Here is a 26,635-nt window from a genome sequence, read left to right as displayed (position 1 = left end):
CCTTCCTTCCTAGAGAATATCCAAGTGGGGTGGGGGGGCAGAGGGAGAGAATCATAAGCAGACCTTCCACTGAGCACAGAGCCAGACAACGGACTGGATATCTCATGACCCCGAGATCACGACCTGAGCCAAAATGAAGAGTCAGAAACTCAACCGACTGAAGCATCCTGGCGCTGCATCTTTCTGGCTATTTTCTTTTCTTTTCTTTTTTGGCTATTTTCAAGATGTTCCCTAATTTTCTGTGTCAACGGTTTGACTGTGATATGCTATTGTGTTTTTCTTTCCATTTATCCTGTTTGGGGTTCTCTGGGCTTCTTGGATCTGTGGTTTGTTGTGTTTCGTTAATTTGGGATTCTGAGTGATCATCTCTTCAAGTATTTCTTCTACCCCATTCTGTCTCCCCTGGGATTTCCATTACATACGGGTTAGACCAGTTGTCATTGTACCATACGTCTTGGTGCTTAGTTTTGGGTTTGCTCAATTGTTTGTTTGCTTCTACTTTTTGGGAGACAGTCTGGTTCATTTTTGTTGATCTAGCTCCGTTCACAGATTTTTTTCCCCTCTGCTTTTATCCTGTTGGATAACTCTGTTGAAGGAATTCTTCATTTCTGCTATTAATGTTTTCACTTCTAGCATTTCCATTTTTCCATTTGTTTATAATTTCCTACTCTTTGCTCAAATTCCCCACCTGTTAAGCATGTTGTCCACCATTTCCACTAGACTGTTTATAGTAAATATAGCTATTTCAAAGTCACCAATTGATAGTTATATGTTAGCCATGCTCTTTTGTATTTTTTTTTTATTTTTATTTTTTTTAGAAGCTAACTCTTCCAATCATGCAGTCATGTTCATCCTTTTTCTGACTTTCCAAGTTGGCCTCCCCAGTCCTTGGAAGACAAGACCCGACACGGCTTTCTGCTCCCTGGCTCTTGGCTGGGTTGTCTTCAAAAGATTTTTGTCCTCTCCACTTTACCAGTACTTCCTTGTAGGTCGTGCTTAGGGCTTAAAGCAGGCCCTTTCCTCATGTCCCCTTCTCCACATTAGTATTGGCTTGTCATTTTGGAAGCCCCAAGGCCATGGGCCTCACAAGCAGATCTATGGCCAATCCCTAAATCTGGCTTGAAGAAATATGCCAAGAAGTATTCCTTTCCATGCCTCAGGCTTCTTGGAGGTTTTTTTGGGAGGTGGAGGTGATATCTTATTTGACCACATACATCAAGTTTGCTCTGAAAAAAAAAAAAAAAAGAAGCTCATATCAAAAACCTCATAACTTGGGGCACCTGGGTGGCTCAGTGGGTTAAGCCTCTGCTTTCGGCTTAGGTCATGATCTCAGGGTCCTGGGATCAAGCCCTGCATCAGGCTCTCTGCTCAGCAGGGAGCCTGCTTCCCCCGTCTCTCTGCCTGCCTCTCTGTCTACTTGTGATCTTTCTCTCTGTCAAATAAATAAATAAAATCTTAAAAAAAAAAAAAACCAAAAACCTCATAACTTGAAAACACCATATATATCATAGAGAGACAGAGATAGAGGGATATCTCTCCTTGGTGTCCAAACCTCTTGGCTTTCCAGCTTGGACAATCCACAGCTTCTTTGCCTTCAAGGAGATGGACCGTCGACAAAGCAGAAGAATCTGGCAGACATTCTGCTCGCTTGCCAGAGTGCTTGCTAGAGGATGTCCAGAAAGTCCCAAGTTCACCATCACCAGACCAGGTGTAGCCACTAGGCACCTTAAGCCCAGTGCCAAGAGCCTATAAAAACGTACAAAACCCTTAAAATGTCATTGGCTTCAAAAAATCTGTAAAAACATTAATATGCAATTGTTGACAAAACATAATACTGTCAGTTTCATTACACTGTCAAATTTAGTATTAAAATATCCTTGTTACATTTACAAAACTTGTTAGATTTCATCCCTATGCATGAAGATCGTTGAGGAGTCACAGCCAACGACATGTTAAAAAAACTCCTAGCGGGTTATTTCCAAAGCAAAGTTATATAAATCCTTTCAAATTATATAAAGCAGTGCATTTAGCGTGAGGGCATTTTATTGTGGGGGATACCACTGGGGCAAGGTGTCCAAAGAAAGAATCAGCCTGGGACCTGAGAGGCCAGGAGCGGAGGGGTTGCCTGAGCTGTCCTGTGTGAGACCTGCATCAGGAACACCTCTCACCTTCCTCTCCATCCTTGCTGTGTGCTAAGCCATTGCTCAGAAGTCATCTTCTACTCTGACATCATCGAAAGGCCAGCTGTTCACATCCCATAGCCTTTTCTTCCTTCCAGAGTCTCGACCTTGAGGGGAAGCCTGGATAGCACGGTTCCTGATAAACAGAGTCACCGGATTATGGGTTCTCTGAGGACAAGGTCATTTCCTGACCAATGTCAGGAAAGGTGCAGCTGGGCCAGTGGAGAAGAGGGCGAGGGTGAAGACCAAGTTCAAGATGGGGCAGACAGCTGTGTGCCACGGAGGGTGGGACGGGCATCAGTGCTGGTTGGCTGAACTCACAAAGGTAGTGTTGTAACTGCATCGAAGACAATTTCCAGAGATGGCCGCCTTGGCCCACACCATCTAGATCTGGAACTTGTGTCCCCTGTCTTCCTTCCAGCCCTCACTCCTCAGAGACCTACACGCCTTTGCCTCCCACCCAGTGACGCTTGGCCTTGACTGGTCCTTGATAATCACCTTTTGTTCTTATCTTTTGAGTTTTCCCGCTACTTCTCAGCACAACAGTTACTTATCTGTCCAGGACTGTGATTCAGTGAAAAGTTACTGGTGTCTGCCGGCCACTAATCGTGGCCGTCTCAGCTTGTTGGCACCCAAAAGGGTAGAGACACTTCTTGGGGAAAGCGCCCCAGTGGGCTTCTCCAGGTCAGGGGCTAAGTGGTCACGGAGCTGGCTGGGGAAATGAGTCGAGGAGGGGTGGGTTTTCAGCGACAACACAGAAATCTTTAAAAATAAACACACCGCTATTTTATTTAAAAATGTACAGTTTGGGGACCGAAGGAGGAAAGTAGTGTTTCTCAAAGTTCCAGAACTACTTAGCAATACCCAGGATGTTTGTGTAAAAACACCAGCTGGGAACCTGCCTTTGAAACAAGTTTCTATGTGATGTTTAGTCACCCTGAAGTTTGAGAATCACTGACTAAGGGATGGAGTGAGGACTGAGATTGTCTCGATCCTTCTGGCTTTTTAGAGTTCCAGGAAAGGACTCATTGGACTTCTTACAAGCGAGCTCAGCTGACTCATCTGGGGCTTCCTGGTGTTCCTTTCTGTCAGCTACCAAGTCACTGAAAAAGTCAATTCAATTATGGGTTGGAGAGCAGCTGAGAGGAGGCCACCCAGCCCACCCAAGAGCTTCCCTCGTGGCCTCTGGGAGACAGTCCAGGACATCGCCCAGCCTGGATCCTGATGTGGAACTGCTCACCGTAACACTTGTGCCACATCCTAGGGGCTCTACCTCCTGTCTCACATCACAGGGTACTTCCTCTTCCCTCCCCTTATCCTTTCCTGCTCCTTCCTCTCCATCAGGGTTCCTTCCTCCCCACTCCCTGCTTGCTCATCTCCTTCCCCAGAAACAGTTACAAGCCCTCTTGTCAGTCCGTCTGCAGCAGGGTGGAGGTCTGTGTGAGTCTGTGCTCCCTGCACCTTGGCGGAACACGTGAACCACCGAGCTTGGGCGGTGCGGGAATAGTCCGCGAGCTGAGGAAGGCAGAGCACTTAGAATCAGCCTTGAGATTCTTCTGTCACAGCAGACAGTGTTTGGTGTGTGCAGGCACTCAGTGATCTCACCTGTCAGACAGGAAGCCCAGGGGAGAGGTTTACAAGACAAGGCAGAGCCAGCTCTTGGTGGAGGGGGTCTGCTGGTTTTTGAGGGACAGGGCCTTTCTAGTGTCCCAACCCACGGAGGGACAATGAAGAGCCCTTCCCCGTGTTTTAAGGGGACACGCCAGGGACCTGTAGATGAGACAGGCTGTCCACCGCAGACAGGAGAATGGGGAAGGCAGTGTGCAGCTTATCCCTACTTAGGAGACTAGATGGTGCTGTGACCTGGGCCCTGGGAGCTGCTGAGGGTGACAACACTAAGAAGTGAGTGACCTGGGATCACACCGCAGCTGGATCTGAGGATCCTCGGTGAGCCAGGGACAGGTGGCCAGAGAGAAGGTACCCTCTAGTAGGAGTGAAAGCGGAGTGTGTCTCCATGCAAGGAGCCCTTGCAAAGAAAGCAGCACAGCCAACCCCACCATGCCCCCAGGCAGCAGTAGCCTGGGCAAGCAGCAGAGAACTTTCATTAGAGAATGGCCGATTCCCACGCCACAATAATGGGGTCCCAAGACAACGTGGGAGCCCCCGCACTGAACCATTCCGGACCAGCCTGACATGCAGGGAGGGGACACCCATCTGGGATGTGGAGCAAGAAGACAGAAGAAGCAAGGCTTTGCCTCTACACCTGATAGTATGAAGCACTGAACAGAGTTGTATCGAATTAAGAAAGGGGGGAAGAAAATTGTATTCACTTAAATTCCCCTGGAAAGGGGAAGCTGTCTTTGCCGGGAACAATATTTTGATAAGTGCATAAGCCTGAAGCTGAGATCCCAGTGGAGGCCTGGGTGTGGGAGGAACAGCTCTGCAGGAGACAGGAAGGAGTGAGTTCTGCATGTTATGCCAGAGAGGGGGAAGAAAGGAGGCTGTCGCTCAGTGCCGTTCGCCGAGAAGCCCTTTCTTTCCCCATTACCCCGCCACCCGCCTCGCAAATTTTCAAGGGTCAAATGGAGTGTGTGTTCTTGATAGTCACACATATTTATGTGTGGGGGAAGAACAAAGGCCTGAGATTCAAGCGGACGCCAAGCCAAGCCCAGGCCCTGGCAGGGATGCAGAGAGAGGAGGAGCTCCGGGAGAAGAGACTCTACTATGGGGGGCCTTGGGCAAGTGTAGCCAAATCTTAGCAGAGCGTGGCCCCAGCTGACCTCTGGTTTCCTGAGTTCTGCCACAGTGTTGTTTTGGTTACGTTCAATTAATTCTGTTTGCCCTTTCCAACTCAGCTAACAACATACACACATACGGACACACACATATCTCTTAGCCACTCTCCACGAACTGGAAGCCAGGTGTCTGTGTACCATCTGGGACCCTTGGGCCTGCTTGAGAGCCAAGGGCCAGCCTTGTTTGATCTTATTATGTCATCCTCTCTTCCCTAAGTCCCCGTCTGGAGGGCAGGGCAGTAGCCGCATCCGATAGCCTTGGTTCTGGTTAGATCTAGACTAGCAGGCCTCAGTGTCCTCTCCCTGTCAAAGATCTATAATTGGGGCAGGGTTAGGGCCACAAGGGGCAGCTGGGATTGTCTCCAAATGTCTAAAAAGACTCCTTGAAAGAGCCTTGAGTCTTCAACAGTGACATCTTCAAGCCTGGAGAGCCAAAGGAGTGTGGAGGCTCCCTAACTAGAAAAGCCTCCTGTCAGCCCACTGAGTCCTGCCCCTTCCCCTCAACAGTTCTTCCTGGGAACAATTCTCGAAGGCAGTAAGGAAATGAGAACGCCAAAGACAGGCCCAGGCCCAAGTGTCAGCTTCATCACAGGATTCTTGGTCTCCCTCATCTCTCCATTCCTGCACCTGGTTTTCTCAACGAGAACGACCCCCCCCCCCCAATCTAGGGCAGAATTCACCTCCTAAGCCAACTCAGGAAACAAATGGCAGCTCAGGCAACAAGTGGGCAGTTAAGACTTGCCTAGTGATCTTCTGAGACACTGAAGTCCTGTGAGAGAACTAGAATGGTGGCATGGGGACCCAAGCTGATGGCTGGTGAGGCAGCTGAACATCTCTATCTGATCTGGTATGATAAATGAGGTCGTTATGAATGTCAGGAAAGTGGTCTCTTGGGTTGTTAATCTGATACGGTGTGCACTCTGGCCCCTGGCCTTGGTGGGAATGTCTCCCCAAATCCGGATTAACTGCCTAGGCTTACACCTTACCAGGTCTTGAGGGACTGTAAGCTTCTTCGATAGGAAGGCACATCCAAGGCCAACAGCCGGGGAATGTCAGGGCACCCTCCAAACTGGTCCCAGGTCAGTCTGGGGGGAGTCCTCTTTTCTATTGGGTGACTGAAGGAGGCCACATCAGTTCTCCAGATGGCCTCCATCTGGTTCTCCTGCTGGCTGGGGTGTGGAGGTCGAAAGCATAGAAAAGACACAAAAAAGTTAGATACACAGAGAGATCAAGAAACAATAAGCTCCCCAAGTCCGTAAGGCCCAAAACATTGGGTCTTGTTTTCTTGCCCTCTCAACTAGTTGTCACCACCGTCCTGTCACCTCGCTTCCCGTTGACCCTAAGCCTCATCTCCCTGGGGCTTCTCTGGCTGAGGGGCAGCTGGAGGTGCGCTAGGACGGCCTCTGTTCTTCTAGGCATGTGTCCCAGGGATGCCCCACACAGGGAAGGATGTGTGTGTTCTTGACACCCCCCAGAAGCTCATGGTATCCCTTTTTTTTTTTTTTAAAGATTTTATTTATTTATTTGACACACACACAGAGAGAGAGAGAGAGAGAGAGAGAATCACAAGTAGGCAGAAAGGCAGGCATAGAGAGAGAGGGAAGCAGGCTCCCTGTTGAGCAGAGAGCCTGATGCGGGACTCAATCCCAGGACCCTGAGATCATGACCTGAGCCAAAGGCAGAGGCTTAACCCACTGAGCCACTCGGGTGCCCCTCATGGTATCTCTTTCTGAGCCTGGAGGTTACATGGTGGGAAGGATCAGGTTTATTTATACAGACAGATCAATAGCAGGTGCTGGACCAACAATGCTCAGTTGCAATTTAAAACCTACTTGACCTGGCTGGCTTCTGAAGCCCATGTCTTGTTGTTGTCTCACACACACACACACACACACACACACACACACACATGGGCTTGTGAGCCAATGGGCAGAGTCAAGCAGGGTGGCTGAGAAGACAGGCATTTTGCAGTTCGTGAGGTAAGCTTGGCCTGTCTTTGTCCTCACCAAGCTGCCAGTCTCCCCAGTCTGGCCATCCCCAGTCTTGCTCCTAGTACCCCCACCCATCCCTCGGGCTGCCCGTCACCTACCGGGCCCGGCGCAGGGGAGCACATTCCCAGGGCTTGGGCGTGAAGCGCTCTGGGGACTGCCTGCTGAAGGGGCCACAGGAGTGGATGCGCCGGAGAAAGGATGGGGGTGGCTTGTTTTTCCTGGACTTTGGGTTGGTGATCACAGGAGTGTGCAGATGGATGTTCCACTCCAGCTGGAGCTAGAGGAACCAGCAGAGAGGCATCACAGAGACAGGAATTCATCCCCTCTCGAGAGCACAGCCTGACTTGGGGCTGAGAAGAGAAGGTAAGCCCCAGGGAATCCCTCCATACAGAGACTCCTGGGACCCCCGAGTATCAAAATTTCCTAAAAATTCCTTGAAAAATTTTTTTAAAGATTTTATTTATTTATTTGACAGAGAGAGGAGACATAGCCAGAGAGGGAACACAAGCAGTGGGAGTGGGAGAGGCAGAAGCAGACTCCCCATTGAGCAGGGAACCCGATGTGGGACTCCATCCCAGGACTCTGGGATCATGACCGGACTCAAAGGCTGATGCTTAACAAATGAGCCACCCCGGTATCCCAAAACTCCTTGACTTCTTATTTGCTAGGTTAGCTCCTCTTTTCTCCTTTGTTGTGGAGAAGCTGGACAGTGAGCGAAAGAGCAAGGAAAAAAACTAAAGGAAGCCAGAGCAACAGGAACTCGAGACAGCACGCAGGGCTTATGACATGAGCCTGAGCTGTGCCTAGAATGCTCTGGGTATTTTTTTCTTCTGCCCCTGCCTTGGCATTGAGTGAGGAGTGAGGGAACCCTGCCTGTCCCCTTCCTTCTCAGCCTCAAAACCAATGTAGCAAGTCAAGCTACCTATAGCAGATGATCAGGGCTAGGGGAAAGTGGTAGGAAACTGAGTTGAGAGAATAGCCCCACAGCCAGGGCTCCTCCAACTGCCCAATGTCAGCACTTATGCTGTGTGCCTCAGCACACAGCTTCCCCCAAACTCAAATCGCCCTCTTGGCTCAACCCTCCTAGGGAGGACTCCCTGTGGGTTCTGAACCAATGCTGTGATTTCCCAATAACCCCCCCCCCCAAACTGTCAGCTAGCCCTCTGTGGACCATGTCAACACTCGCTGCTTCTCTGAGCCTGCTAGCAGGGGAAACTGAAGCTGGCCCACAGAGAGTATGAACAGGTCAAACCCACAGATCAGGCCTCAAAAAGACTTTGTACTGTCAACAGCAACACCAAAACCCAGAAGGCTATGAGCAGAGCTGTTAAAATTGAGAAGGAAAATAATTCTAACCTAGACTTCTGTCTCCAGACAAACTGTCCATTCGGAGTGAAGGGACTGAGTGAAGACATTTTCAACCAGGGTCTCAGTGATTTTACCTGTCAGGAACCTTGGGCAGGAAGTGATGGGAAGAGACCTGGTATCTGGAAGCCAAGGGAGCTGTCCCAGAGAGCAGCAGAGTGAGACCCCGGCATGTAGGTGCCAAAGACAGCTGTGACCAAGCCGGAAGAGCAAGTAGAACCCAGAGGAGCAGGGCAGAGGGACCCATGAAGGAGGGAGAACTTGGGCACAAAGCTGGGACTGCAGGGTCCAGCTGCCTCCCCTCTCCCCAAGAGTCCTTCTTCTATAGCTCATTCTGAGGGCCTCTCTCTCTCTCTCCCAGACTCCCCCATATATGGAAACTGGAAAGTTGCCCTTCCTCCCACTCAGGCACTTGCAGCCTTCGCCTCCTCTTGCCTCAGAGGCTTTCACCTGCCCTCTTAGTTCCTTTCAGCTGCCCACTCCCCAGTTCTACTCCAGAGCCCCACTGGCTCACTTCCTGGCCCTGTACCTCCTGATGGCGCTGACCTCTGGCAGGGGAGGCCCACCTTGGGGAACATGGTCGCCATGCTGCTCAGACACTCTCGGCGCTTCTCCTCCAGGTCCTTCTGCTTGTCTGCCCAGGCCTGCAGCCAGAGGTTCTGCAGGTGGTCGATGTTATCCAGGAAGACGTAGAGGTTCTGGGCCTTGTAGGCAGTCCCAGTTTCCCGCATGACTTGTATGTGGTCAGTGACTTCCTGTCTGGGAGACAAGGGAAGTGACTTCATGGGTGAAAGGGATTCCCGTTCCCCCAAGTCTGTTAAGCAGAGGGGACTCTGTGTTGTAGATGCTGACAGCAAGGAGAGCAACAGAGGCTGTTGAAAGCCAAGGAAAGCAGGAGGCAGAGAAGTACAAGGTGGTGGCAGGTGAGGAGCCATGGGGCCTGGCTAGAAACAGAGAGAGAGAGTAAGGCAGGCCGGGGAGCATAGTAGGTGCATTAGGGACAAGGTGAAAGGAAGAGAGGAAGAAATAAGGGAGCGGGCTTTGAGGAAAAGCAAGTTGCTGACCCGCCAAGGCCCCAAGGCCAGACATCCTTTGCCAGTTCCCTCCCTCAGGGGACCTTGTCTGGGGGGACCTCTCCATCCCCATTCGCCCTGTGCTCCTCCTATTTAGGTGTTGGCTCTGCCCACACATGGCGGGGGGTTTGGGCGCCAGGGGTACCTACCGGAGGCTCTGGAAGCGCCTGTAGAGGATGTACCTGTGGCACAGGCACTGCAGCCGGAGTGTGCCGAGCTCCATGGTGGTGGTGGTGAGCTCCAGCGCCTTGCTGCGCAGTGAGTGCGGCAGCCCCGGCTCAGCCTCCTTGCTCAGGAGCTGCAGGTTCTTCCTCTGGGCCTCTGCATCCATGTGGTATACTTTGCCCTTAAAAGCTGCCGGGGAGATATGCAGCGGAGGCCGGGACACCTTTTGGATGGAAGTCCCTGCGACAGGGAAAGAGGCTGATTTCTTGGGCTTCATGGGAACCTGGGAGGCCCATGGTTTCTGGGTAGACTTGGCGGAACGCAGGTTCCTCTGGTGTCTGGGGGCAGGCTGCGGGGTACTAGGGGACCTAGGCTGGCGTGGCCTCCTGCCTTGGTGAGCAGACTGGGCCCGGCTTGGGGGAGGTGCCAGGGATGTCTTCTCCAGGTCTTTCCACCGCCTGGTGGTCGTGAAGATCATCCTCTCCACGTCCTCGCCCGACCGCTCCAGGTCTCTCCGTGGGCCCCCGTGCTCCTTCTCCTGCTGGCCCAAGCTCTGCTGCTGCTCCCTCGCCGCCGCCTCCATCTCCCACTGCTGCAGTTTTTCCTGATGCTCCTGCTCCAGCAGGGCCCATTTCTTCTGCCGCTGCAGCCACATCGCCTCCTCCTCCAGCCACTGCTGCCTCTGCTTCTCCCAGCTGAGTTCTTCTTCCCAGTGCTCCACCTTGCTCTCCAAGGCCACCTTCTTAGAGCTCTCCGGGGACAGCTGCATCCTAACACGGTACTTAATTTGGAGTCCTTCCTTCTCTTGGACTGCTTTCTGGAAATCCTTCTGGTCTTTGACTTGGTGGCCTGGACTCTCTGCTGCTAGTCCTTCCCATTTCTTAGGAAACTTGTTATCTGCTGGGGATAGCAAGATGGGCTGGAGACACTCAGTGTCCTTGCTGCTGTACACATCGGCAATCCTTGCATGTGTGGTCATGGTGGAAAGTGCCTGAGACGTTGAAGGCCTAGTACCACTGTCCCAGGCTTCGGTCATGAAACCTGGGGGCAGTGACATAAGCAACCTTTCCTGCTGGGTTTTCTCCATGACTCTTTCTTTCTTTGAGAGGGTCTCTTTCTCAGTGGGGCCCAGGAGGTCGATCAAGATCTTGGCTGGTTCTTCTGCTTGATCTCTAGCAGACTGAGCCTTCTTCAGCTGGAACTCTAAGGCATGCTTTATCAGGAGAAGGTCATGGTATTTTCCCCCTAGAATTTCCACCTGCTTTAGTAGGGCATCCCTCTTGCTCTGTAGAACTTGGAGGGAATTCTGGAAGTAGAGCCTCTGGCTGCTGAGTTCTTTGGTCATCTCTATTTCCAGGTTCCTGTATTTGGTCTCTAGGTTACTGTTCTCTTTGTGCTGGAGGGTCAAGGCCTTGTTGAGGTTCTCCACCACAGCAGACATGTACCGGATGGCTCTGATCTCCCCCTGGTTGAACATGGTGGAGTCCAGGAGCTCCTGCAGCATGGACATCACCTCAGAGACCTTCATGCATGTAGTATGCTTGTCCTGGAGCATCTGCTCTGGGCTCAGTGGCTGAGGGTAGGATGCAGATCTGGGGGGGCTTTGTTCCCACCAGCCCCGCCAGAAGGTGTGTTTGGATACTAGGAGAGGTGGAGAGAACAAAAGCAATAAACTTCTATGGGTGCCACTGATTATACAGATTCTCTACACCCTGCTTGGCCAAATTCCCCATCCAACACTCTTAGGCCTTTGGCAAGAATAAGGAGCTGAGGCAACACGTGAGACCAGGGGAGATATTGTCAGGAGAGGTCTCTGCCAGGCTCAGAACTTGCCCAGAGCTTGCCCACTGGGGTCTGCCAGCTCCAAGGCACCTGCAGGGCCCATGGGGCCTGACACTATCTAATTCAATGTATTTCTAATCCTACATATTTCCCTGGAGTAAATTTGCTTTTCTAATCGTGCTACTTCCCAGCCTCAGTATCCATGTTTGGCTCCCTACTGTCAACTACCCAAACTCTGGAAGCCTACCTGGGACTTAGACTCCAGATCATCTGAGAAGCTTTGTTTCCCTTTCCCAGTTACCACTAGACTGTGTAGTGAATTTGCCACATGATTCCGCCACTGTTCACACATTGGGTTTTTTAATGACTAATGTCTTCTTCCATTAGGGGGGTCATGAACTCTTTTGATACTTTGATGAAAGCAAGGACCTTCTTAGGAAAATGCACATAAGTACAGGCCGTGCACTCTTCAAACCCATTCATAGACTTCAGCTCCTCAGGACTGGGTCATGGTCCTAGCAGTATTCCCTTGATCTATGTATGTAGGTCTGTAAGAGTGATTATCTTGGAGCATCCATTCACTGACAGAAAAAACACTAGCTAACTTTGGATGACAGGCTAAAGGGTACATGGAAATTAAGTGGCACTGAAGTCAAGCTAGCACTTAGCTAATATTGTCAGAGAGGCCATATGGCCTAATGGTTCAGAGGTTGAATTCTAGAATCAGATAACTTGGGCTTGAATCCCCTCCTTACTATTTGCTTTAGGCAAGTTTCCTAACCTCTCAGTGCCTCTGTTTCTGAAAAATGGGGATCACCACAGCATCTACTCATAGGACTTCACTAAATCATGCATGTTTAATGGCAAGCACAGAACTGGGTACCTAGTAAGTGCTCAGTAAGTAATCCTTAAGAAGAAATCAATAGGACACAGCCTTTGCGCTCTGGGAGTTTATAATCCAGCAGAGAAATGCATATAAAAATAACTATTTTTCAAGACATAATATGCTAAGGATGGTAGGAGAGACTGTCTCCTTCTTGCACACCCTTCCCTGCTTCCTTCCTCCCCCAACTGTCAATCTTGCTTGATAGTTGGCCATGATAATCAATGATAAAACCCTAATATGACCTACATGCCTACTGAGCATGGTTCCAGATGCCTCAGACCCAGTGGTCCTGGCATATGGGCAGTGCGCTCCTCACTTTGTGTATGACAAGAATGAGGTTCTCAGGGGTGCCTGGGTGGCTCAGTGGTTTAAAGCCTCTGCCTTCGGCTCAGGTTATGATCCCAGAGTCCTGAGATTGAGTCCCACATTGGGCTATCTGCTTAGCAGGGAGCCTGCTTCCTCCTCTCTCTCTCTCTCTCTCTCTCTCTGCCTGCCTCTCTGCCTACTTGTGATCTCTGTCTGTCAAATAAGTAAATAAAATCTTTAAAAGAAAAAAAAAGAATGAGGTTCACAAAGACGAAACAACCTGTTCAATGTCACACAGCCCGAAATTGGCACATGGGATTCAAACTCAAGTTCATCTGACTGTGAAGCCCATGCTCTTGAGTAAGATTAAAAAGCCAGAAAACTCAAGTGCGGGGTCTGGTTTTGCCACAGTTTTGTTTTGTTTTGTTTTATGGTTCTTCTTCTCTGAGCTTTAATGTTGTCATCTATAAAATGTAGGAGGAGGGGAACCTGGGTGCCTCAATTGTTAAGCATCTGCCTTAGGCTCAGGTCATGATTCCAGGGTCTTGGGATTGAGCTCCACATCAGGCTTCCTGCTCTGTGGGAAGCCTGGCTCCCTCTCCCACTCTCCCTGCCTGTCAAATAAATAAATAAATAATCTTTAAAAAAGAAAACAAAATGTAGGAGGAGTAAATAATCTCAGGTCCCTTCTAGGGCTGATACAAGTAGAATTTCAAGGTTGAGCCACGTTGTTGATTGACCATTTCTGGAGCAGCCACAGTTGAGAAGGTTCTAGAAGGGCCTCTGGCTGAGTCTCACCAGATTTCTTGGCTCTGCAGCTGGATTTGGAGTAAGGAAGGGATGGTCTTTGGGATCCAGCTGCATACTCCATCCAGCCTTTCTGGCTTATTAGCCTTGATCTCCCAGGACCTCCATGAGGCTACAGCCCCAGTAAGCACCAACAGGGACCTGTCTTCACATTACTCCTCGCCACAGCTCAGACCTGCTCAGTGCTCAACTTGGGTTCAACAGCCCAAACCCTCACTACTGCCTCTCCATCTCAGATAAGGCTTTTGTTAATGGAGAAGAATCAGAAAGACCCCCCATAGACCCCAGTATGGGACTTTTTCCTCTGAGATGGCATCCACCCCCACCCAATCTCCCCACCCCTCCACGCCTGCAACCTACTTTGTGTCCCTTTCTTTTGTCTTTCAATGAGAGTAGAGCAGAGGGAAATGAGAGACTCGATGCCTCCTTTGGTGGCAATGAGGGACAGAGGTAACACCTTCTCCATCACCTCAATCCATTCATCCAGAGCTTTCTCTTCCTCCTTACCCTTCCTGTTCCTGAGCTCATAGGTGAGACTGTCACCTGTAAATGGAGTGGGGGGTACAGGCTGAGTGCAATCTGTCCTCTAGGGAGCCCTAAGGAGTCCCACAGCATGGGGGTTACACCAGCAGGCTTTGAGGTTGGATTGGATTCACCTCTTACTAGCTGTGTGGTGTTGGGTAAGTTACTGATTTCTGAGCCTCGGCATACATGCCTGTGAGAGGGCTGGATGGAAATTAAATGAGATAATACATGTGAAGTGATTAACATGAAGTCTGCTGTGTAGAAAATATGCAATAAATGTTAAACTGTGTTGTTTAACTATAAGCCCAGAGATGTGTCTGTCTTTTTTTTTTTTTAATTTTATTTATGTATTTGACAGAGAGAGATCACAAGTAGGCAGAGAGGCAGGCAGAGAGAGAGAGAGGAGGAAGCAGGCTCCCTGCTGAGCAGAGAGCCCCATGCAGGGCTCAATCCCAGGACCCTGGGATCATGACCTGAGCCGAAGGCAGAGGCTTAACCCACTGAGCCACCCAGGCGCCCCGAGATGTGTCTGTCATGTTTTGCTCTAAATCTCCTTTGCCTAGTCTGGTATCTGGACAATTAAATGAATTAATTGGAGTGAACAACTCTGCTTAGATCTTGGGGGGAGCTGAAGGACCACAGAACTGAGAGCTCCTTGGGGGCAGGGCAGTGTGACGGGCATGGGGCCCATCCCTATACCACCTTACGCCAACATTGCAGCATCTGCCCAAACTCATGGCAGAAGGTCTTGTGAAGGCATAACTCTGATCTTAATGCGGGTAGCACCTAGCTCTAGGGCTGCGTCTAGATGGTCCACATTCAAGTGGCTATACCAATTGTTTACAGCTGGCATCAGTGCTGTTTGGCCCAGTGCCCATGAAGTAAGGGTCATTAAGTACTTTGAATATCACCTGTGGGTTCCTCTATACACTACCTGGTGTGTTCCACCAAAAAAACCCTGTTAGAACTAATAAACAAATTTGGTAAAGTTGTAGGATACAAAATCAACCTACAAAAGTCTGTTGCATTTCGGGGCACCTGGGTGGCTTAGTCACTTAAGCAACCAACTCTTGATTTTGGCTCAGGTCATGATCTCCGGGTTGTGGGATAGAGGCCACAATCAGACTCCACATGGTGTGGAGCCTGCTGGGGATTCTCCCCCCCGCCCCCGCCACTCCTCTCCCCGACTGCATGCACATGTGTACATTCTCTCTCTCTCTCAAAATAAATAACAGTAAAGGTCTCTTTAAAAATCAGTTGCATTTCTATATGCTAACAATAAACTATCTGAAAAAGAAAAAAATAATCCCCTTTTCAACAGCATCAAAAAATAATAATATACTTAGGAATAAACTTAACTGGGGAGGTAAAGGACCTCCACACTATAAACTGTAAGATGTTGATAGAAGAAATTGAAGAAGACACATATAAATGGAAAGGTACTCCATATTTATGGATTGGAAGACAATCTGGTTTAAAATATCCATACAACCATCTTAGAGCCGTCTACAGATTCAGTGAAATCTCTAACAAAATGCCAACAGCATTTTTCACAGAAACAGAAAAAACAACCCTAAAATTCACAGAGAACCACAGAAGGCCCCAAATAGCCAGAGTGATCTTGAGAAAAAGAACAAAGCTGGAGGTGTCATACTATCTGATTTCAAACTGTGCTACAAAGCTATAGTAATCAAGACAATATGGTATTGGCATAAAAAGAAATACAGGGATAAATGGAAGAGAATCAAAAACCCAGAAATAAACCCTTGCATTCATGGGCAACTAATATTTGACAAGCAAGCCAAAAATACGCAGCGGGTGAAGGATGGCTCTTCAATGAGTGATGTTGGAAAACCTGGACATTCATGCAGATTGGACCCCTATCTTACACCATTCTCAAAAATTAACTTGAAGTGGATGAAAGACTTAAATGTAAGACCTGAAACCATAAAACTCTTAGAAGAAAACGTAGGGAAAAAGCTTCTTGACATTGGTCCTGGCAATGATTTTGACACCAAAAGCAGAGGCAACAGAAGCAAACATAAACAAGGGGGACTACATCAAACTAAAAAGTTTCTGCACAGTAAAAGGAACCATCAACAAAACAAAATGATGGGGTGCCTGGGTGGCTCAGTGGGTTAAAGCTTCTGCCTTCAGCTCAGGTCTTGACCTCGGGGTCCTAGGGTTGAGGCCCTCGTCAGGCTCTCTGCTTGGCTGGGACGCCTGCTTCCCACCGCCCCCCCACCACCTTTCTGCCTACTTGTGATCTCTGTCTGTCAAATAAGTAAGTAAAATCTTTTAAAAAAATGATAAAGGCAATCTACAGAATGGGAGGAAGTATTTGCAAACAGGTTTATCTGATAAGGGGACAATATCCAAAAGAAGGTGCTCATACAACTCAATAGCCAACAAAACAAACAATCCAGTTTTAAAAAACCGGGGCAAAGGCCACACAGAAGCCATGATAAAGACCAAAGGAGGGGGACTCCCGGGTGGCTCAGTCAGTTGTGCCACTGCTTTAGGCTCAGGTCATGATCGCAGTGTCCTGGGATCGAGTCCCACCTCGGACTCCTTGCTTCGCAGGGTGCCTGCTTCTCTCTCTGCCTCTGCCTGACACTGCCACTCCGCCTGCTTGTGCATGTGCGCGCTCTCTCTCTCTCTCTGACAAATAAATAAATAAAATCTTTAAAGGAAAAAAAAAAAGAACAAAGGAGGCTGACCTGTTCTCAGAAAGCTTTCCTTTCATGCAAGCACCCAGCTTCCAGAAAGTGGCCCCTTGAAAAGTGACAACAACTTAATTGCCCAACCATAGCCATTCTGTGGCTACACAAGAGTCATACCCATATCCCTTTGATCAAATTTTCTGCACTAGCTCCAACACGTTCTGAACTGGTTTAAGTGTAAATGGCACAGAATCAGTTATCAAACAGCCTTTCAACTTGGGGAGAAAACTACCTACTGAGGTTACTCTCAGAGTTGTCCTGGTGTTGAGGAAAGCAGGAAAATGTGTGTCCCCTGTTGTGCTGATAAATGTGTCCAAGCCATGTGTCAGTGTGGACCTGGCTCCACACTGGAGTGGACCTCCACACTGGAGCCAGTGTGGACCTGGGTCCCGCTGGGACAGGACCAACATTTCCAGAGATGAGGAACCAGCCGTGCAGAAAAATCAAATGGCTTGCCTAAGTTCATACATCTCCTAAATGGTGGAGACAGACTCACATCTTCCCCAGAGCCAGTAATTTTAACCACAAAGGTATAGTGACTCCTGAAGTTGAAAAGGAGCTTTAGTGAAAGTGACAATAGTCCGTGGCCCTGAAGGGAGGGAGGGCAGGAGGCCAACAGCACCGGACAATTATTAAAATAAGTATCTTGAGAGATATTGAGGGCACACTAACATTAGAGATGACAACTTTAAAATGACACCAATTTGGACACACTTCTTTTGTTACTTGTCATATTAACAATGTAGAGCCAGAGTGTATTTATGATTCCTCTCAACCTTATGATTAAATACGTATATGAAAGAAAAGAAAGGCAAAAGATCTGAATAGACATTTTTCTAAAGACCCACAAATGGCCAAAAGGTACATGAAAAGGGGCTCAACACTACTCATCATCAGGGAAGCACAAATTAAAACCACAAGGAGATATTACCTCATACCTGATAGGGCGGCTATCATGAAAAAGACTAAAGATAACAAATGTTGGTGAGGATGTGGAAAAAGGGGACACTTTTGCGCTATTGGTGGGAATGTAAGTTGGTACCACCATTTTGGAAAACAGTATTTAATCTAAAAATTAAAACAGGGACCTCGGTAGCTCAGTTGGTTGAGCAAACGGCTTCAGCCTAGGTCATGATCCTGGAGTTCCAGGATCAAGTCCTGCATTGGGCTCCTGGCTCACCAGGGAGTCTGCTTCTCCCTCTTACCTTCCCCCTCTCATGCTTGCTGGCTCTCATTTTCTCTATCTCTCAAATAAATAAAATCTTAAAAAAAAAATACAATTACCATATGATCCTGCAATCCCACTTCTGGGTATATGTCCAAAGGGAATGGAAGCACTACCTCCAAGAGATATCTGTATGCCCAGGTTACTGAAGCATTATCCACAAGAGCCGAGACATAAAACCAAGCTAAGTGTCAGCTGATCAATGAATGGTTAAGGAAAATGTAGTACACACATTATTATATATATATATATATATATATATATATATATTAAATATATATATTTTTTAGTTTATTTAAGTAATCTCTACCCCTAATGTGGGGCTTGACCTCACGACCCTGAGGTCAAGAGTCCTATGTTCCTTCAACTGAGCCAGCCAGGTGTCCCCTTCATGCAATGAAATATTATTCCATCATAGCGAGGGAAATCCTGCTATTTGTCACAACATGGATGGAATTTGAGGGTATGGGCCAAGTGAAGTAAGTTGGACAGAGAGAGACAAACACGGTGTTATCTCACTTCCATGTGGAATCTAAAAAGCTGAACTCACAGAAACCGATAGTAGATGGTAGTTACGAGGGTCTGGGTGGGGGTGGGGGCAATGGGGAAGTGTTGGCCAAAGGGCACAAAGTTTCGGTCATAAAAAAGTTCTGGGGTTCTAATATACAGTGTGGTGACTGTGCTAACCATGCCATATTGTAATATGCCATGCTTGTAATTTACTAAGAGAATAGATCTTAAATGTTCTCAGCAGAAAAAAAAGGGCATCTTGTGAGATGATGAATGTGTTAACTAACCTGATTGTGACAAGCACCACACAACATATACATCTATCAAATCATGGCAGTGTACATTCTAAATTACACAATGTTATTTATCAATTATGTCTCAGTAAATCTGGGAAAAATACAAATAAAAAAATAAAAGAGCATGGGCTTGAATTTAATTTCAACCTTGATAAAAAAATGAGATGTCATGAACAGACATTTCTGCAAAGAAGACATCCACATGGCCAACAGACACATGAAAAAGTGCTCCACATCACTTGGCATCATGGAAATGCAAATCAAAACCACAGTGAGATACCACCTCACACCAGTCAGAATGGCTAAAATTAACCAGTCAGGAAACAACAGATGTTGGCGAGGATGCAGAGAAAGGGGAACCCTCCTACACTGTTGGGGAGAATGCAAGCTGGTGCAGCCACTCTGGAAAACAGCATGGAGGTTCCACAAAGAGTTGAAGATAGAGCTACCCTACGACCCAGCAATCGCACTACTGGGTATTTACCCTAAAGATACAAACGTACTGATCCGAAGCTGCACATGCACCTGAATGTTTATAGCAACAATGTCCACAATAGCCAAACTATAGAAAGATCCTAGATGCCCATCAACAGATGAATGGATAAAGAAAATGTGGCATACACACACACACACACACACACACACACACACACACAATGGAATACATGCAGCCATCAAAAAACTGAAATCTTGCCATTTGCAATGAGGTGAATGGAACTAGAAGTATTACGCTGAGTGAAATAAGTCAATCAGAGAAAGACAGTTATCATATGATCTCTCTGATATGAGGAATTTGAAGGCAGGGCAGGGGGACATGGGGGATAGGGAGGGAAAAAAATGAAACAAGATGGAACCAGGGAGGGAGACAAACCATAAGAGACTCTTAATCTCATGAAACAAACTGAGGGTTGCAGTGGGGGAGGGGGGAGGGATGGGGTGGCTGGGTGATGGACATTGGGAAGAGTATGTGCCATGGTCAGTGCTGTGAATTGTGAAAGACTGATGATTCACAGACTATACCCCTGAAGCAAATAATACATTATGTGTTAATTAAAAAAAGAGAGAGATGTTATCACAGACCTGTGATTTAGCTTCATCACCCATGCAGCTAATGTCACAATCTACTATGTTCTGGACAGTCACACATTTGTCCGTCTGGGGAGTAGACGTGATTGCTGTGACGGGAGCAGGGGAAGGTCTCAGTAGAGAGGCGCTGTGCCAGCTGCCCCACCAGAGCCCACCTGGGGTGGGGTAAGGAAGAGACGGGAGTGAGGGTGGAACCAGTGTCCAGCTGTCCCCGGGCACCCAGTCCGCAAACTCACCCCAGTCACCCAGCCAGTGGAGAATTTCGTACAAGTGCTTCTCTTTGGTTTTAGCATCTTCCGAGAAGGAGGCAATTTTCTCCAGCAAGATGAATCTGTTCTTGCCCTTTCGCTCTGTCCGGTCAGATTTTGCCTTTTCTTTTAAATCATACCCTAGTTCTTCCTGGAAGCGGTTGATGACACAGTTGACATTGTCCAAGATGTCAGAGAGCTGGGAAGAAATATCCTACATGGGGAGGCAGCAGATTTAGGGGTGTGAACTCCGGTGCCGGACACCATGGCCTGGAAGGGGTGATCTCAGACAAGTCAGTTCACCTCTTGGGGCCTCCGGGTCCTTACTTGTAAACTGGGGATTGTTAGGGTACTGATGTCACCAAGTTTTTGTAAAGATTAAATGAATTAATATTTGTAAAGCACTTAGGATAGTGCCTGCCACATAAAATAAGTGTTAGCTCTTTTTTTAAAAAATTTTATTTATTTATTTGACAGAGATGACAAGTAGGCAGAGAGGCAGGCAGAGAGGAGGAAGCAGACTCCCTGCTGAGTAGAGAGCCCGATGCAGCGCTTGATCCCAGGACCCTGGGATCATGACCTGAGCTGAAGGTAGAGGCTTTAACCCACTGAGCCACCCAGGCACCCATGTTAGCTCTTCTTAATGTCCTTGTGATGATTAAGACCAGGTCAGGAAGGAAGAGAATACTACAAATGTAGTGTGTGTGGGGCGCCTGGATGGCTCAGTGGGTTAAGCTGCTGCCTTCGGCTTAGGTCATGATCTCAGGGTCCTGGGATCGAGTCCCGCATTGGGCTCTCTGCTCAGCAGGGAGCCTGCTTCCCAATCTCTCTTTCTCTCTCTGCCTGCCTCTCTGTCTACTTGTGATCTCTCTTTGTCAAATAAATAAATAAAATCTTTTTTTTTTTTTAAATGTAGTGTGTGCATTTCTTCAGAATTTTAAAATTTTCTAGGGACTTCTGGATATCTTGTAAGCATCCTGAAGCAACAGACTGAAAAACTGAGGCTCTAAGAAACCCTTAGGATCAGAGAGTCCCATTGAAAAAAAACTGCACTAGAGACTCATATGCAGGGTGAGTTCAGCCTTTGGCCATTTCTCTGTAAGCTTCTAGGGCTAACTGTGAAGGATGCTGACAGGTGGCCAAGAAGAGGCCCAAATCAGAAAGTCTGGGCCCCTCCTCTTGCCCTGCTAAGACTTATCACTAGGTGTCTCAGGGCCATCCTGGGTCTTCTTTATAGGCTGTTCCCTTCCTGTGCCCTGCCTCATGGGGGTTGTTTTATTTCAGTTTGCCCAACAGAGGCCAAGTCTAGGAGATGGATATTTTGGATTAATCTGTCTGCAAACCCAGCTTACTGAGGATCCCAGGACCCCTGAAGGCCCAGAGCTGGATTCTTGCCCCAATCTGTGGTCAGTTCCCAGTCTCCACATCAGATCCCAATAGAAGGGTAACTCCTTCATTTCAAGTATTACCTCCTGAGCCCGTGTTAGCTGGGCAGCCTCAATCCTTGAGATGATGGCTTTCACTGAAGCAGGGGTCATCAACTGTGGGGGCCTGTCTTTCTCCATTTTGGATCACCCTGGTAGTTGCAAAGATGTCCTGTGTCTCTGGTACCCAGGCCTAGACATGGGATGCTAACTTCTTTGGGGTTAATGGTGCCAGAGTGGTTCCTGAGTACCCTCTGCCTAGACACAGCTCTCTATAACTGCCAGACATCAGGTTCCAACTGACCTTTCTCCAGTGACATCATCAGTTTGATTAGAAGAAAGACTCCTTGTCAACTATCTGCATGGTTATCTAGCTTTTTATCCATTACCTAATATATATTAAGTTGACCTATTGTGGGTTTGTCTTTTTTAAAGATTTTATTTATTTGTCAGAGAGAGAGAACAAGCAGGGGTAGCAGCAGGCAGAGAGAGAACCAGGATCCCCACTGAGCAAGGAGTCTGATATGGGCTCAATCCCAGGACCCTGGGATCATGACCTGAGTGGAAGGTAGACACTTAACCCACTGAGCCACCCTGGCATCCTGTGTTGGCCTATTCTTTTTTTCCTTAAGTACTTAAATGTTCTGCTACCAAACTAAATGTTACTGGCTAAAAATAAGAAAAAGCAACTCAAAAAAGTTCTCTGCCCAAAGAAAAGCTTTTAAAAATTAGAGCCAATCAATAACTAAAGGTATTATGTTTGCATTTGCATCTAGGATCTAGGCTCTATCAGCACTTTTCCTTACTGAAGACTATCACTATAAGATGGCTTTTAGAAAGAAATCCCTAAAATGGACATTGTTGTATGCCTGGGACCTAGAACCAAGCCTGGCACACACTAGGCACTTAATAAACACTTGCTGAATGAATGCATATGTAAGAACAAATATGTATAGTTGCAAATTATTCTTCCATACTACTTAAAAGTATTCTCACTTGACAGATAAGGAATCAAATATTGTAATCAAATATTGTAAAGTTCAGTTCTCAGCAGTGTCATGGTCATTTAATAACTTATCACCTGACACCCATCTTTCATAAACTATCATTCATTCATATACTCAAAGTTAGTTCTTTTATTGACTCTTTCACTCAATGAACACTTACTGGGAATATTCTACATGCCAAGCTAGATATACAGAAATAAGTGAGACCCAGTTCTGTCCTTCAGGCACCCATACCCTGTTTACAGATACCTCTCCATCCATATCTGGTACTGGGTGTCCTTGAATCACTTAAGATTTGAGAGCATCTTGTAGTTTACAGATAACTTATTCATCCTTAAAAACATGAATGAGCCAGTGAAGACTCAGAGAAGTTACGAGATTTACCTAAAGTTACAGAGCTGGGAAGTACAAGGTCAAGTCTTTACCTTGGTTTCCTGATTCCCAATCCAGGGTCCTTTCCTTTTTTCCTCTCCTTCCTCCCCTTCCTCCCTTTCTTCTTTCTTTTGAACCCAATCATACTGATAATTAGATTATGATCTAGGAAAGCTACTTAAAAGATAGAGATTGTAAGTCTCAAAAAAGAAAAACCCAAGCCTCAATTATGGGCTGTCTATAAGAAACACACTTTAAATAAATAAAAAGACATACATAAGTTAAACATAAAAGGACAGAAAGAGATAAACCATGCTAATAGTAATCAGAAAGAAAGCTGGAGTGGCTATATTAATACCAGATTTTAGAATAGGAAATATTAGAAAAGATAAAAAAGGAGGGATGTTCTGTAATGATAAAGGTGTCACTTAATAAAGGGGCTATAATCCAGGGCATCAAGGTGGCTCAGCCAGTTAAGTGTCTGCCTTCTGCTCAGGTCATGATCTCAGGGTCCTGGATGGAGTCCCACATCAGGCTCCCACTCAGTGGGGAAGCCTACTTCTCCCTCTGCCTACAGCTCTCCCTACTTGTGCTCACTCTTGCTCTCCCTCTCTCTGACAAATAAACATAATATTAAAAAAAAAAGAAAAGATTCTCTCCCTTTCCTTAGTCCCCTCCCCCTTCTCTGAAAAGAAAAGGGGGAAACAAAAAAAAGAGCCAAAGTTAGATGATTACTAGCCCAGAAAAGAGGTCTGTAGACCTTTTTTTTTTAAAAAGCAGGCAACCTCCTTTTCCAAGCAAAATCTTTTGTAGAACCTCACTATCTAAGACAGATGAAAGCAATATCTTACTAGAATACATTAATATAAGTTCAGTTTCATGACATCTCAGTGTTATAAAATTATTCACTGTCAATAACCTATTTTAATAAACTAAAAAATTTGATATTAGGACATGTGAGTGCATATATATATATATATATATATATATTTTTTTTTTTTTAAGATTTTATTTATTTATTTGACAGAGAGAGAGAGATCACAAGTAGGCAGAGGGGGGGGGAAGCAGGCTCCCTGCAGTCTCCCCACTGAGCAAGAGCCCGATGCAGGGCTCGATCCCAGGACCCCAAGATCATGACCTGAGCCGAAGGCAGAGGCTTAACCCACTGAGCCACCCAGGCGCCCCTGAGTGCACATATTTTAAATTAATTTTTAAAAGTAATCTCTACATCCAATGTGTCACTCGAACTCAAGACCCTGAGATCAAGAGTCACACACTCCACTGACTAAGCCACAGCCAGGCGCCCCTTGAGTACATATATTTTTAAACTACTGTTTTAGAAACAGATAAAATATATTTAAAGTTTCTGGGTAAAAATGGCAGACTGAACACATGTATCTAATTTTGCTCTACTAAAAATACACTCAAACTATAGCAAAGGGATATTTTAAGCCATAAATCCACAAAGACAGGGAAACAGGAGAGGAGACAGGAGCAAAATACTTTAGGAAGTTGGAAAGCATATGGATGAGTGGTTACTGACTGAGACTAGAGAAGGACGAATCCTAAGGCAGCAGTGGGCCAGAGGACGGCAAACAGAATTGGTTGCACCAGATGGCTGACCACCCCAAAAGGAAAACCTAAAGATGTTAGTTAGCATCAGAGGCTCCCTGAGGTGAAGCTCTTGGCCACCAAGCTCCACCCTGAGCTCACAGAGCACAGATACAATGGGCTTTTTGGTAACCCATCCTTTAATGTGAGCAAACAACCAAGGATTATAAGACCTCCAAGAAAAGATTCTAACACGAGAGAGACCAAAACGACAGAAAAAGAAATTTGGAGCACACAGAGAGTACACGGAAAGAAGAAAATTGAAACAAAACTACCATTAGTAGCTTCAGAGATAAGATAAACCATTGAGACACTGAAACAAAAAAAAAAAGATGCTATTAGAAAGGAATACTCAGAGAATAACAGTAACATGAGAGTACTAAAAATCTTTACAATATTGAAAAACTCAGTAGAAGAATGGGAAGATAAGATTGAGGAACTCTCCCAGGAAACAAAGTAATAGCAATAGAAAGCAGGAGAGAAAAACAAGAAATTGGTAGGAGGAGACCATCAGATCCATCATCTGGATTTCAGGAGTCCCCTGAAAGAGAGAACGGGGAAAATGAAAGGGAAGAATTCACCAATGGGATGATTTCAAGATTATTTCCCGGAAGTGAGGGGGCACTGAGTAACCAGCATGACAAAGAGCCTCTCACCAAGACATATCACAACCATCTTAGAACACTGGAGACAGGGAGAGGTTCAGAGATGGGGAAAAAGTCAATTACAAAGGAAGGACTTAAAAGGCTTCAGACTTCTCACAACAATGAAAGCTAGAAGGTAATGTCATAATGCCTTCATAATTCTGAAGAAATTCAATACCCAACCAAGCACTCAATCAAGTGTTGGAGTAGGATAATGGCAATGTCAAACATGCAAGTTTTGAAACAACTTACCTCTCCTTTTCTCAAGAAGCTTCTGGAAGATGGTCTCCAAAAAGAGGGAATAAATTAAACAACAAAAAAAGACATGGAACATGGCAAATAAAAGATCCAACAAAGGAGAGGTCAAAGACAGTGCCAGGAAGATGAGAGAGGAAGGGCCAAGTTGCCAGGTGTGCAGCAAGGGTCAGGGATAAACACTGGGATTGGAGCAGGTCACAAGGCTCCAGCAGAGAGATCTCTTGAAGAAGATGAAGTTGATAGAGTATCTGCTGTGTCTAGATATTCTGAGTTGAGATTCAGGCAACTAGAGGAAGATTTTGAGGCAGATTTTGTGATATATAGATAGAAAACTAAACAAATGAAAAAGCAAGGTAAGTATTAATTTCAGGAAAAATCCAAAGTTGTGCAGGAGAGAAAGAGTCATCAAAACTTTCTACATGGTTCAACTCTGAGTAGCAGGTGTAGACAAGTGTAAAAACTGAAACTAGCGGATGAAAATGAAGGATCAGTGGGCTGGGGAGGAGACCTGAAGGGAACAAAGTTAATTCCTCCAATCTGTCCCTTTTATTTTGTGGGGGCTGGGGCAAGACTACAAATGGGAAACATACTTAAATATTTTAATGTTATAACTTAACTGTTATAAATTAACAATTTAAATTAAATTTTATAAATGAAATGTAATAAATTAAACTGTTAAATAAAATACCATTGAAACTCTTCACTTTACCAATATAACTTCATATGGACCAAGAAAGCCAGGTTCTAAATTAGAATTTTTGGACTCCTCAGAGTCCATACTAGAAAATAGGAGACCCCAGCCCCTGGATCTTGTCTCACTCCCTTTTCCTCTGCCCTTGCCTCTGTCCTACATTGAGAGAGCCTCATCACAGGGTCCTGTGGAGACCCCAATTTGTGCTCTTGCCTCTCACTGCAAATAACTGCTCCTTGGCTATCTCTCAAGCCTAGCGATGCCTATCAGCAAGGTCTTCCTGTGGAAGAGAGGTCCAAGGAGGCAAGCTGGGCAGGGAAATCCAGGGTCCCGGGTATTTAGAATATGGCTTATAAGGGGGTAAGTAGGCTTTGGATTGGCATATCCCCTTGGACTCAGTACCCTGTGGGAAGGGATGCAGCTGGAGGAGGACCAGGGTAATAAAGTAAAATGCCAAAAGAAACAGCTTTAGGGGTGCCTGGGTGGCTCAGTCATTTAAGCATCTGCCTTTGGCTGGGTCACGTTCCCAGGGTCCTAGGATCAAGTCCCCACATGGGCTCCATGCTCAGAGGGGGGCCTGCTTTGCCCTCTGCCTGCCATTACCCTTGTACTCTCTCTCTGTCTCAAAAAGAAGAAACAGCTTCAAAGAGCTGAAAATGGCTGCC

At 46.7% G+C, this 26,635-nt stretch overlaps 1 protein-coding gene across 9 annotated transcripts; it reads right to left on the bottom strand.

The window, feature by feature from the left end:
• On the bottom strand, positions 1-21,666 carry FAM186B (family with sequence similarity 186 member B). 9 transcript variants are annotated; one of them, XM_059185437.1, is made up of 9 exons: positions 21,433-21,666; positions 19,952-20,162; positions 13,711-13,893; positions 9,554-11,210; positions 8,898-9,090; positions 7,065-7,243; positions 5,962-6,144; positions 1,553-1,746; positions 2-1,226 (listed from the first exon to the last, which is right to left on the bottom strand). In XM_059185437.1, the coding sequence occupies exons 1-9, from the start codon at positions 21,526-21,528 to the stop codon at positions 1,216-1,218; spliced, it is 2,907 nt and encodes a 968-aa protein (XP_059041420.1). In that variant the 5' UTR covers positions 21,529-21,666; the 3' UTR covers positions 2-1,215. The 9 variants fall into 9 exon arrangements, 6 of the variants coding, with proteins under 6 accessions (XP_059041425.1, XP_059041420.1, XP_059041419.1 ...); XM_059185436.1 differs by having other exon boundaries at positions 3-1,226; positions 19,952-20,177; XM_059185440.1 differs by lacking the exon at positions 2-1,226 and adding an exon at positions 2,169-2,316 and having other exon boundaries at positions 1,610-1,746; positions 19,952-20,177.
• Between the last annotated feature and the right edge of the window lie 4,969 nt (positions 21,667-26,635).

Source organism: Mustela lutreola, chromosome 8, assembly GCF_030435805.1.
Source record: "Mustela lutreola isolate mMusLut2 chromosome 8, mMusLut2.pri, whole genome shotgun sequence".
NCBI classification, from domain to species: Eukaryota; Metazoa; Chordata; class Mammalia; order Carnivora; family Mustelidae; genus Mustela; species Mustela lutreola.
This window is presented reverse-complemented; position numbering and strand designations above follow the sequence as displayed.

Bases quoted from the DNA above. Each gene is read 5' to 3' on its own strand.
- FAM186B (XM_059185436.1), bottom strand. From the start codon at position 21,528: ATGGAGAAAGACAGGCCCCCACAGTTGATGACCCCTGCTTCAGTGAAA. The intron at 13,894-19,951 runs GTGAGTTTGCGG...CTCCATTTACAG, and splicing joins CCACTGGCTGGGTGACTGGG to GTGACAGTCTCACCTATGAG. The intron at 9,091-9,553 runs GTAGGTACCCCT...CTTGTCTCCCAG, and splicing joins AGGCGCTTCCAGAGCCTCCG to ACAGGAAGTCACTGACCACA.